This window comes from Phyllopteryx taeniolatus, chromosome 2, assembly GCF_024500385.1.
Source record: "Phyllopteryx taeniolatus isolate TA_2022b chromosome 2, UOR_Ptae_1.2, whole genome shotgun sequence".
Lineage (NCBI taxonomy): Eukaryota > Metazoa > Chordata > Actinopteri > Syngnathiformes > Syngnathidae > Phyllopteryx > Phyllopteryx taeniolatus.
The window spans coordinates 8,999,928-9,012,554 of record NC_084503.1 but is presented as its reverse complement, the minus strand read 5'-3'; the positions used below and the strand labels follow the sequence as shown (position 1 = coordinate 9,012,554).

Below are 12,627 nucleotides of genomic sequence, written 5' to 3'. Positions count from 1 at the left end.
TGTGTTTTGTGAACTTGGAGAAGGCGTTCGACCGTGTCCCTCAGGGAGTCCTGTGGAGGGTGCTTCAGGAGTATGGGGTACCAAACCCCCTGATCAGGGCTGTTCGGTCCCTGTACGACCGGAGTCAGAGTTTGGTCCGCATATCCCGTTCCCGGTGAGGGTTGGATACCGCCAAGGCTGCCCTTTGTCACCGATTCTGTTCAGAACTTTTAAGGACAGAATTTCAAGGCGCAGGCGAGGCGTAGAGGAGTGTCTTTGAAAATTCAGCTGGCAGCCTGGATGAATATACGGACACTGTCACATCCTATATCAGTTTCTGTGAAGAGGTTTGTGTACCAACAAAGTCATTTGGCATCATTCAATAACAACAAGCCGTGGTTCACTGCCAAACTTAAGCAACTTCGCCATGCTAAGGAGGACGAATATCTAAGCGGGGACAGGGCCCTCTATAATCAAGCTAGAAACCTGCTGACTAAAGAAATTAACATTGCAAAAAGGAACTATGCAGCAAAGTTGGAAAAACAGTTTAGCGCTAACGACCCTAAATCAGTCTGGCATGCATTACAATCGCTGACCAATTACAAGCGACGGTCCCTCCAAGCTGAGAACAATAGCACACTAGCCAACGACTTGAATACCTTCTACTGCAGATTTGAAAGGGGCACTTTCACAACCCCACACCCACCCAGCGGCAACACCGACCACTATCACATCTGACTTCTGCGTTGACCATCCACGAACAGGATGTGAGACGCATCTTCAAACAACAAAAGATTAACAAAGCGGCAGGCCCGGACCTTGTGTCCCCATCCTGCCTCAAAGTCTGCGCGGACCAGCTCGCTCCAGTCTTCACTCAGATCTTCAATAGATCTCTGGAACTGTGGGAAGTACCATCCTGTTTCAAACGCTCCATCATCATCCCAGTCCCCAAGAAAACTACAATCTCAGGTCTGAATGACTACAGGCCTGTCGCCCTGACATCTGTGATCATGAAGTCCTTTGAACGTCTCGTGCTGGACCACCTCAAGAGCGTCACAGGTCCCCTGCTGGACCCCCTGCAGTTTGCCTACCGAGCAAAGCAGGTCCGCGGATGATGCAGTCAACATGGGACTGCACTTCATCCTACATCACCTTGACAGTGCAGGGACCTACGCGAGGATCCTGTTCGTGGACTTCAGCTCAGCGTTCAACACCATCATCCCTGAACTCCTTTCCTCCAAGCTTCTCCAGCTCAGCGTCTCGCCTGCCATCTGCCAGTGGATTTACAGCTTCCTGACGGGCAGGACACAGCAAGTGAGGCTGGGAGAGACTTCCTCATCCACACGCAGCACTAGCACTGGGGCGCCCCAAGGTTGTGTCCTCTCTGCTGCTCTTCTCTCTCTACACGAACGACTGCACCTCAACGCACCCGGCTGTCAAACTCCTGAAGTTTGCAGATGACACCACTGTCATCGGCCTCATGAAGGACGGTGACGAGTCTGCATATCGACAGGAAGTGGAGCGGCTGGAGCTGTGGTGCGGCCGACACAACCTGGAGCTGAACACGCGCAAGACTGTAGAGATGGACTTCAGGAGGCATCCTTCGCCACAGCTGCCCCTCACCCTGTCCAGCTGCCTTGTGTCAACCATCGAGACCTTCAAGTTCCTGGGAATTACAGTCTCTCAGGACCTGAAATGGGCGATCAACATCAACTGCGTCCTCAAAAAGGCCCAGCACAGGATGTACTTCCTGCGGCTTCTGAGAAAGCACGGCCTGCCACGGGAGCTGCTGAGGCAGTTCTACACAGCGCTCATCGAATCAGTCCTGTGTTCTTCCATCACAGTCTGGTTTGGTTCTGCTACAAAAAAGGACAAACTCCGACTGCAACGGACAATCAAAACTGCTGAAAGGATTGTCGGTACACCCCTACCCACCCTTGAGGACTTGCACGCTGCCAGAACTAAGACAAGAGCGTGCAAAATCCTCTCGGACCCTGCACATCCCGGTCACCGGCTCTTCCGGCTCCTTCCCTCAGGTAGGCGCTACCGATCAATGCAAACTAGAACTAGCAGACATTCCAACAGCTTCTTCCCTCTTGCAATCAACTTCTTAAACAAGTAACTTACAATTCCATTGCAACATTCTGCCAATTTCTTTTGTCTGAGTTTGTTGTCACATTTCTGTCGGGCCAATTAAATACCACTCGTGCACTCACTGTAGTCGTCTCGCCACGCTGCACTATTTGCATATCTGTTGTTGACCAATACTGGCCACTCATGCCAGAGTAGCATCTGCCCCATTTGCACACTGACTGAGGAGTATCTGGAACAATTGCTCAATCAGTGTCCCAGATTATCGCACTAGTCGTCACTTTAAACTGCATACACTCCTTGAAGTCTCGGCGCCCTTTGCACAATGGTCATTGCACCGAACTATTCCGAGATTAGTCATTCGAACTGCTCTGGATTCTGCATCTTATTGCACAATTGTCAAAAAAAAAAATAATGGTACCAGCATTACCAGATAACTAGCAACCCTTTATTGCTCAGTGACTGTTTTTCTCAATGTCGTTATGTCTAAAAAGTGTTCTCTGTCAATTGACTGTCTGTTGTTGTACTAGAGCGGCTCCAACTTCCGGAGACAAATTCCTTGTGTGTTTTTTGGACATACTTGGCAAATAAAGATGATTCTGATTATGTAATTGTTGTACATGGTCACACTGCCACAGGTGTAAGATAAAGTAATGTTAATGTGGTAAAGTGACACAAGTGTGGTGATTGGTGCATGTTATGATGTTTCTCTTTCACACATTATTGGATATATCAGACTGATGCTCTTCCAACTTAAGTGTCCTACTTCTATAATGTATTGCCATCTTAACTCCTTTTAGAGAAAGAACACTTTATTGTAATGGTTTCTTTAATATTTTTTTTCTTAAACATTCATAATATAATAATTCAAATGCTTTGAATACAAAACATGCATGTCAATAATTATACTTATTATTGTGTAGAGTGGTAGACCTTTGTCAGTTCAGCAGTGTGACGTGTAAATATTTGTAGTCGCTATTGCACGTTATGATTTTACAAAGTTGCTGATATTTGCCATGGTGCAGTGATTGCAGAGCATGCAATGAGATATGAAGAGAGTGAATTATTCGGTGAAAAAGGGTAGAGAGAGGGAGTACTGCAACACAGTGCTATACAATGAAGATTCCTTTTCAGCATTCTGGCCTCATGCTGGTGTAACCAAGGGGGCAACCATGCATTCCTTTGCTCATAGGTGGACATTTTGTAAGTGACAAGAATGGTTTGAGTGTTAAATCTAGTTCCCCTTACATGATTAAACTGTAAACATTTCCTGCTGTTGTGACCTTCTAACCTTTAACTACTGACAGGCATTCCCGTCATTTCTTGCACAGCTTGTGCTCGGCTTCTCTACTGTGACAGAAAGTCTTGGGATTTAACACCTTCCAGTTTGAATGCTGTCAACATGTGAGAAATCAAATGTACATGCCAAACTGTCTGTCCACACAAACTGAAAGACAAAAGAAAAACAACAACAACAAAAAAACTCATGGTAGAGAAATAAATTCTTCCATGATTTTTTTTTAATCAAGCAGCAACGTAGTGTGTAGTTTCATAGGAAAGGTACAGTAAATCACTCAGCGACAGTATTCAGGGATATGACTTTTTTTTAAAACAGTCGTTTCTGTATAGTATATTTATATTTGACAGTACAGTACACATCAATGAACAGTATTTACTAAAAAAAAAAAAAAAAGAAAATGTCAATGGTTGTCTGTCTCAATGTGTCTGAGATTGACAAGGCTGCAACATATATAGTATGATGTGAAAAATGTTAAGCAGGTCTCAGTGCTTTCTGAATATACTGCAGCTGTGGAAACGTCTTTGATTCTTCTTATAATTCCCAACATTAATTTGTCAAATATGTCCTGAAGGGATTTGAACATTTGTACTGTTGAATGGATCTCTGTGTGCTTCTGTGGTAGACAGGATAGCAAATGCTAAAGTAGCTTTTATGGGGTCATAGATTATTTTGAAACACGTCTCGTTGGCAGCAAATTACTCATTAGGTTTAACTCTGTGTTCATTTATTCACCTAATATGATCACTGTAATGTTTTAACTGACAATAGCTTCAAGCTGCCCTGTGTGCCTCTTTCAGCTCCGACAAGTGAGCCCATCGGAGTCTGCGTGGATGACATCAGTGACACTTCCATCACACTCAAGTGGCGAGCGCCTGAAAGGATCGGCTCAGCTGACCTGGAGGGCTATGGGGTTGAGTACTGCAAGGAAGGCAGTAAGTGATGGAGCCAAACCACAACATGATCAAAAATCTCATTAATGTAATGTTCTGAGGATGCTGGATTAAAGAAAAACAAGTACAGCTTCTGGTACTTTTTCCATCGGTAGTGCACATCCACCCTCGGTCTGCTCTGTTCTGGAAGAGGTGACAGAAAGAACAAATATTATTATTATTATTATTTATCAGTAGATAGTAAAGGAGTAAAGTAGATATAAAAAATATTTCCAAGTACATAAGGCACACTTAAAAGTCTTACATTTTCTCCAAAATGGATGGGGCTCCTTATAATGCGGCGCACCTTATGTGTGCTCCGAGTTTCAAAATCTGTAAATGTTGTTGTGTGACATTGATGAGCGCTCCGCTTGACTGACTGGGAGCATTTCCTGCCGACACGCTGCTTATATAGAGGAAAGGCGGACGTGACTAAAGGGGGAAGGGTGCGCGTGAAAGAGGACGCTAAAGGCACACCCCCAGTAGGTATATAATGCCGGTATGTGCAAACAACATCGGTTTGGCTAAGGACCCCTGAAAATGGCCCCTACGGAGAGACACGCTTACGAAGCACAGTTTAAACTGCAAGCTATCAGTTACGCGGAGGAACATGGGAATCGAGCAGCCGCGAGAGAATTCAAGATCAACAAATCCATGGTTCGCAAGTGGAGGAAGCAGGAAAACGGTGTCATTATTGCTGAACAGCCCCCCGACAAAGAGACTGACTCCGACAATGACGAGAGGGAACCCAGCATGTTTGATGGAGAACTTTCCCAGCTGTTCATTTCGGATACAGAAGATGAGGACTTTGATGGATTTATGGATGAGGATTGAAAAAAAAATGACGTGAGTACATTGTTAACTACTTCAATAAAGTACAGCCATCCATCTTCTACCGCTTATCCGAGGTCGGGTCGCGGGGGCAGTAGCTTTAGCAGGGACGCCCAGACTTCCCTTTCCCCAGCCACTTCATTCATCTCTTCCGGGGGGATCCCGAGGCGTTCCCAGGCCAGTCGAGAGATGAATCAGATGCCCCAGCCACCTCATCTGGCTCCTCTCAATGTGAAGGAGCAACGGCTCTACTCTGAGATCCTCCGGATAACCGAGCTTCTCACCCTATTTCTAAGGGAGAGCCCGGACAGCCTGCGGAGGAAACTCATTTCGGCCGCTTGTATGCGGGATCTCGTTCTTTCGGTCACGGCCCACAGCTTGTGACCATAGGTGAGGGTAGGAACGTAGATCGACCGGTAAATCGAGAGCTTCGCCTTTCGGCTTAGCTCCTTCTTTACCACAACGGATCGATACAAAGTCCGCATCACTGCAGACGCTGCACTGATCCGCCTGTCGATCTCCCGTTCCATTCTTCCCTCTCTCGTGAACAAGACCCCAAGATACTTGAACTCCTCCACTTGGGGCAGGATCTCATCCCCGACCTGGAGAGGGCACGCCACCCTTTTCCGACTGAGGACCATGGTCTCAGATTTGGAGGTGCTGATTCTCATCCCAGCCGCTTCACACTTTGAACTGCTCCAATGAGAGTTGGAGGTCACGGCTTGATGAAGCCAACAGAACCACATCATCTGCAAAAAGCAGAGATGCAATACTGAGGCCACCAAACCGGACCCTCTCTACGCCTCGGCTGCGCCTAGAAATTATATCCATAAAAGTTATGAACAGAACGTTTCCGGTGAGGGTTGGACTCCGCCAAGGCTGCCCTTTGTCACAGCCGAACTCACTGTTTCCATTGTTAAATACTTCAGTAAAGTAAAACCGAACTCAGTTTTGCTCCCACTGCCTTTTTAAAAACATACGCTAGCATGCATGCTTGCGTAGGTTTTAGCGTGCATGCATGATGCTACTGTATGTTTTAAGCTACCGTATGTTTTACCATGCCTACGCCCAATAATACAGTGCGCCTTGTGTTAAATACAGAAATAGACCCCGTAACTGAGACTGCGCCTTTTAATACGGTGCACCTTATGGTCGCGAAAATACGGTATGTAATTGGATTCAATATTTTTTTAACCTGCCCTTTTCTTTTTGACGGATATAATGACAGAATACCTACACTCATTTAAGCATTCAGTCATTGAGAATATCCATCCATCCATTTTCTGTCCCGCTTATCCTCACTGGGGTCATGGGCGTGCTGGAGCCAATCCCAGCTGACTCCGGGCAAGAGGCGGGGAACACCCTGAACTGGTCGCCATCCAATCATAGTCATTGAGCATAATAATTGGTCATTGTATTTTCTGTGATTCTACAGTCATATAATACAATGGAATTTAGAATAGATTTTATTCTCAACCGTTTATGAAGCCATTTAGAGCATTTTTTTAATAAAAGTATTGATGAATCAGGCCCATTGTTTACCACAGAGCTCAGGTCAGTACCACAGAAAGACCACAGTTGGCTTAAAAAGTAATAGAAGTAATTGACAATAAAACTAACAGAAAAAAATACAGGTGAACGTGTTTGTGGTTTTCTAAACAGTTTCCATCAACTCTTGTTTTGTATATTCTCAATGCCGATTGGCTGTCACGATGCAGCATCACATGAATTTTGGCTCGTGAAAAATTTCCACTCGAGTGAATCGGCACAGAAGCAAATTTCCGCATGTTCACTTAACTTGCGTTCTCGTCGAATGTGTTTTTCGTGTTGCACGGCACAAATTTGTGCTTATTTGCGCATTTGTATTAACTTTCTATGTATTGACATTGCGTGAATAGTTAAATTTGTGTGCGCAGTGAACGCACTACTAGAGGGATTTGTGAAACAGACCTGGCTTTAATTTTTTTTATTTTGAGTGAGTCGTGGTGTGTTGTGTGTCTCCTGAGCACAGCGGATGAGTGGATACCAGCAATTCAGGGTCTGACCGAGAGGACCTCACTGACAATCAGAGAGCTCACTACAGGAGACAAGCTGCAGTTTCGTGTACGGGCATACAACATGGCGGGCCCGAGTGCAGCCGCCACACTGGCTCAGCCCATCACTATCAGAGAGATCATGCGTGAGTGTGGACTTCCTTGGGTGAATGCTCAGGAGTGAAATCATGGAAAATGTTATGTTCATGTTCCATTCATGATTTGTGATTGTGTGTATTTTTCTTGAGTAGAACGGCCTAAAATTTGGCTTCCCCGAAATCTCCGTCAGACTCTGATCAAGAAAGTTGGAGACACTGTCAACCTTGTGATTCCATTCCAGGTGCAGTAGGCTGGATTCTTGCATAATTTATGTTACTTTCTGCTAAATGTAAGTCTACTGAGGTAATCTACTGCTAAATAAATAAAATTAATAGCACATAGAGAAAGAGACGGTGTGTACAGCTCTCATTCAAGTCTGATGGCAGTGTAACTCATCTATGATTTTTTTTTTTCTTATTACCCAGGGTAAACCCAGGCCCAAGGTTACATGGAGTAAAGATGGACAGCCCTTAAATACCATGCTCGTTAGCGTGAGAAATAGTGACACGGACACGATCCTGTTCATCCGCAAGTCAGAGAGGAAACACTCAGGGCAGTATGATCTCCACGTGCAGATTGAGAACGTAGAAGACAAGGCCAAAGTCATGCTGCAGATTGTTGGTGAGTAGTAAAACCACATAAAGGCCCGAGCTCATATAATGCACATATACGACTGCTGTTCAAAAGTTATAGGCCAAAATTAGCTTTGTTGTTTTTATCAATGCATAAGTGTTCTTCCAAGTTAACTCTTCTCGTCGTTATCGAGATCCTTACCAAAAGACTGTACTGTGCAGAGTACCATTTGAGTTTTAACATGTTTGACATTTTATTGTACTGTAGATGTCCCAGGACCCCCTGAGGCCCTGAAGGTTCTGGATGTCTGGGGCTTCAATGTTGCCCTCGACTGGAAGTCCCCAATAGACGATGGAAACTGTGAAATAGCTGGTTATTGTATTCAGAAAGCCGACAAAAAGACCAAGGTTAGTATTGCGTGAAGTCAAGTGAAGGACATCTGTCATGATGATGCTGAATGAACAGTTTAGATATTGCAACCTCTAGTTTGTCATTTGACTGGTCACTGAAGACGAGAAGAAGAAGAAGAAGAATCCTCTGTCAGAAGGAGTTTCAACTCCCACCTCCGACAGAACTTTGCTCATGTTCCGGGGGAAGCGGGGAAGATCGAGTCCGAGTGGACCATGTTCCGCGCCTCCATTGCTGAGGAGGCCGACCGGAGCCGTGGCCATAAGTTGGTTGGTGCCTGTAGTGGCGGCAATCCCCGAACCCGTTGATGGACACCAACAGTGAGGGATGCCGTCAAGCTGAAGAAGGAGTCCTATCGGGCCTTTTTGGCCTGTGCGACTCCTGAGGCAGCTGATGGGTACCGGCTGGCTAAGCGGAATACAGCTTTGGTGGTCGCTGAAGCAAAAACTCGGGCATGGGAGGAGTTCAGTGAGGCCATGGAGAAAGACTTCCGGACGGCTTCGAGGAAATTCTGGTCCACCATCCGGCGTCTCAGGAGGGGGAAGCAGTGCACCATCAACACTGTGTATAGTGGGGATGGGGCACTGCTGACCTCGACTCGGGACGTTGTGAGCCGGTGGGGAGAATACTTCGAAGACCTCCTCGATTCAACCGACACGCTTTCCCATGAGGGAGCAGTGGCTGGGTTCTCTGAGGTGGGCTCTCCTATCTCTGGGGTTGAGGTCACCGAGGTGGTTAAAAAGCTCCTCGGTGGCAGGGCCCTGGGGGTGGATGAGATTCGCCCGGAGCTCCTCCTGATACGGGCCGTTCGGTCCCTGTACGACCGGAGTCAGGGTTTGGTCCGCATATCCGGCAGTAAGTCGGACTCGTTTCCGGTGAGGGTTGGACTCCGCCAAGGCTTTCCTTTGTCACCGATTCTGTTCATAACTTTTATGAACAGAATTTCTAGGCGCAGCCGAGGCGTAGAGGGGGTCCGGTTTGGTGGCCTCAGTATTGCATCTCTGCTTTTTGCAGATGATGTGGTTCTGTTGGCTTCATCAAGCCGTGACCTCCAACTCTAACTAGAACTGAAGCGGCTGGGATGAGAATCAGCACCTCCAAATCAGAGACCATGGTCCTCAGTCGGAAAAGGTTGGCATGCCCTCTCCTGGTCGGGGATGAGATCCTGCCCCAAGTGGAGGAGTTCAAGTATCTTGGGGTCTTGTTCACGAGTGAGGGAAGAATGGAACGGGAGATCGACAGGCAGATCGGTGCAGCGTCTGCAGTGATGCAGACTTTGTATCGATCCGATGTGGTAAAGAAGGAGCTAAGCCGGTACCTGTATTAAATACAGCATGAGCTGGTGGTAAATCCTGGCAGGCGGCACAGTGAACAACTAGTTGCCTCACAATTCTGAGCACCCGGGTTCAAATATGGCCTCGCCTGTGTAGAGTGTGCATGTTCTCCCCGTGCCTGCGTGGGTTTTCTCCGGGTACTCCGATTTCGTCCCATACCCCAAAAACATGCTTGGTAGGTTAATTGAAGACTCTAAATTGCCCATAGGTGTGAATGTGAGTGCAAATGGTTGTTTGTTTATATGTGCCCTGCGATTGGCTGGCACCAGCACGCCCGCGACCCTAGTGACGATAAGCGTTTTGGAAAATGGATAGATAGATGGACGTGCAATGATCCTTGTGCTTGCACAAAAATTAGGATCCGCCGGTATTTGCCCCTCATGATCCTTGTGTTTGCACGAAAATCTGGATCCGCCGGTATGTGCTCCTTGACGCAGAGGCGCTGTCTACAAAAATAGAGCCCAATGTGTTTTAACTCTCTCCAGGAAATGTTTTAATGCTTTTTTTATGTATTTTTTAACAACTTTGAAGGAATGGTTCACAGTCTTCGATCAGTACCGCAGAACCAACTGTGTTGTGTCCGACCTAATCATGGGTAATGAATATATCTTTCGAGTCTTTGCCATCAACCTGGTGGGTCCCAGCCCAGAACCCTGCAACACAGAGGACAGCGTCTACATCCAGAAACCCGGTAGGTGGGACTGGAAAGACACAATAAGGACGCTGAGTTATTGCCTTGATTGAATGTAGTCATAAGTGTCATCACTAATGTCAGCGAGAATGTGAAATGTAAACTGCACAACTAACTTCATACATCTGCAGGAATGGACTGGAAGCCTGCCACCTACAAGGAGGTTGACTTCTCACAGGCGCCTAAATTCACACATCCATTAGTGAACCGTTCAGTCATAGCGGGGTACAATGCCACGCTTAGCTGCTCCGTCAGCGGCATACCCAAGGTCAGTGAGTTCATCGCACTGCCGTGAGGTGATTTATAGATTCAGTGCCAAATGAGCCATTTGTTAAACAATCTGCTAATTTATCATAGTTGCAGCAGTAATTTGAATTTGTTGTTGTTCGCAGTAAAGGGGAAATAAATACATTTTACTTGCATGTTATTTTATTGGCTCAAAGCTGAAGCACAGAAAACATCCGCTAATCTATCAGAATAAGTAATCATACATAGATTTATTATTGAAATAAGAATAGAAAATGTGCACCATGAAACACTGAAAAATAACAAAACAAGATTGCATTTAAACAGAAACATACTGTACCATTACAGTAGTATTAGTACTTTATTATAACATTCTCTCATCGAACATTAACACAAGAGGTAGGAATTTCTTGCCACCACAGAATTTTTATTTATTTATGTAAACTTTATTTAACCAGGTCGGTCTCATTGGGATTAAAAACCTGGCCAAGACAGGCATCAGCAAAAAACACAAAGAAGTTACAGACATACAGTACAAGAAAATGCACAGTACAAATTAAGCAAACATTTTGGATTTAACCATCTATGAGTGATACCTGCCTCCATTGTTTCAAATAGCTGAACTAAAACATCGACATTCCATTGAAACTGTTTCCATTTCTTTCAACATGGATTTAAAAACACTTAAGGACACCAGTTCCTTGATCTTTAAGTCATTCTGCAACAAATTCCAGGCTGTAGGTGCAGAGTACCCAAAAGCCCTTCTCCCAATTTCTGTTCTAGCCTTTGGAACAGCCTGATAAAAACACACAGTTAGGGGGGGAAGCAGACCAAGAATTGCCTAAAAAATAAAGGTGTATCAGGGAGTGAGCCAACGCAGGCCACCCAATCTGAGAGTACAACTCACAACGGTGAAACCAAGCTTTACAATATGTAATGAACCTCAAAGATGACTGGTAGACAGTCTCAACCAGATGGAGACACTGTCCAGAGGCATACATGTACAACAAATCACGATAATCTAAAACAGGTAAAAATGTTGCACAAACAAGCTGCTTTTTTACATTAAAATAAAAACAACTTGTTTCTAAAATAAAAACCGTTTTAGCCTCAGTCTTTTCACAAGAGACAATATATGTGTCTTGTGCTAAATTTTAAATATATAAATATATATATTTAAAATGTAGGGAGTCATCAATCAGTATGCCCAGGTATTTATAACAGTATACAACCTCAATCTCCTTTCCATCGAGTAGAAAGCACAGGAACATTTTTTCTAGTCTTTGATCTAGTTAAAAAAAATAAAAAAATAAATAAAATAAATAAAAATAAAAAAGAAAAGCTTGGTCTTATCTGCGTTCAAAACAAGTTTGAGCTCATGCAGTGTATTTTCAATGATCACAAAGGTATTTTGCAAATTTTTAACAGCTTGTGCAAGAGATGCTCTGAGGACCCAGCTTCAACCCCTGGCCCCGCCTGTGTGGAGTTTGCATGTTCTCCCCGTGCCTGCGTGGGTTTTCTCCGGGCACTCCGGTTTCCTCCCACATCCCAAAAACATGCATGAATTGGAGACTCTAAATTGCCCGTAGGCATGACTGTGAGTGTGAATGGTTGTTTGTTCCTATGTGCCCTGCGATTGGCTGGCAACCAGTTCAGGGTGTACCCCGCCTCCTGCCCGATGACAGCTGGGATAGGCTCCAGCACGCCCGCGACCCTAGTGAGGAAAAGCGGCTCAGAAAATGGATGGATGGATGTGAAAGAGATGCAGCACAGCAGTACACAATGGCATCTCCTGCATAAAGATGAAGTTTTGTATTTGACACCTTTTGACCGAGATAAATCACATGAATGGTAAATAAAAGTGGACCTAACAAAGAACCATGTGGCATACCCTTCTGAACAGACATAATATCTGAGCATAAACCATCATATCAAATGCACTGTGAACGACTGCTAAGATAGAAAACCAAGCCACAGCTTCTTTTGAGTCTCAGAAGTCATGGTTAACTGTGTCAAAAGCGTTGGACAAATCAATAAAAAGTGTAGCACAGTGTTGTTTCTTGTCAAGTGCTACAAAAAGGTCGTTTACCACTTTGACAGTGCTATGCCCTTT

At 45.1% G+C, this 12,627-nt stretch overlaps 1 protein-coding gene across 1 annotated transcript in view; it reads left to right on the top strand.

Annotated features, from left to right (window-relative positions):
• The window catches only part of mybpc3 (myosin binding protein C3), a 50,913-nt gene that overhangs the window by 31,437 nt on the left and 6,849 nt on the right, over nt 1–12,627 (top strand). The window contains exons 23-29 of the mRNA XM_061758864.1: nt 4,168–4,302; nt 7,142–7,309; nt 7,415–7,503; nt 7,688–7,883; nt 8,103–8,242; nt 10,109–10,268; nt 10,400–10,536. Coding sequence (XP_061614848.1) covers nt 4,168–4,302; nt 7,142–7,309; nt 7,415–7,503; nt 7,688–7,883; nt 8,103–8,242; nt 10,109–10,268; nt 10,400–10,536 — 1,025 coding nt within the window. The remainder of the gene's footprint in view (nt 1–4,167; nt 4,303–7,141; nt 7,310–7,414; nt 7,504–7,687; nt 7,884–8,102; nt 8,243–10,108; nt 10,269–10,399; nt 10,537–12,627) is intronic.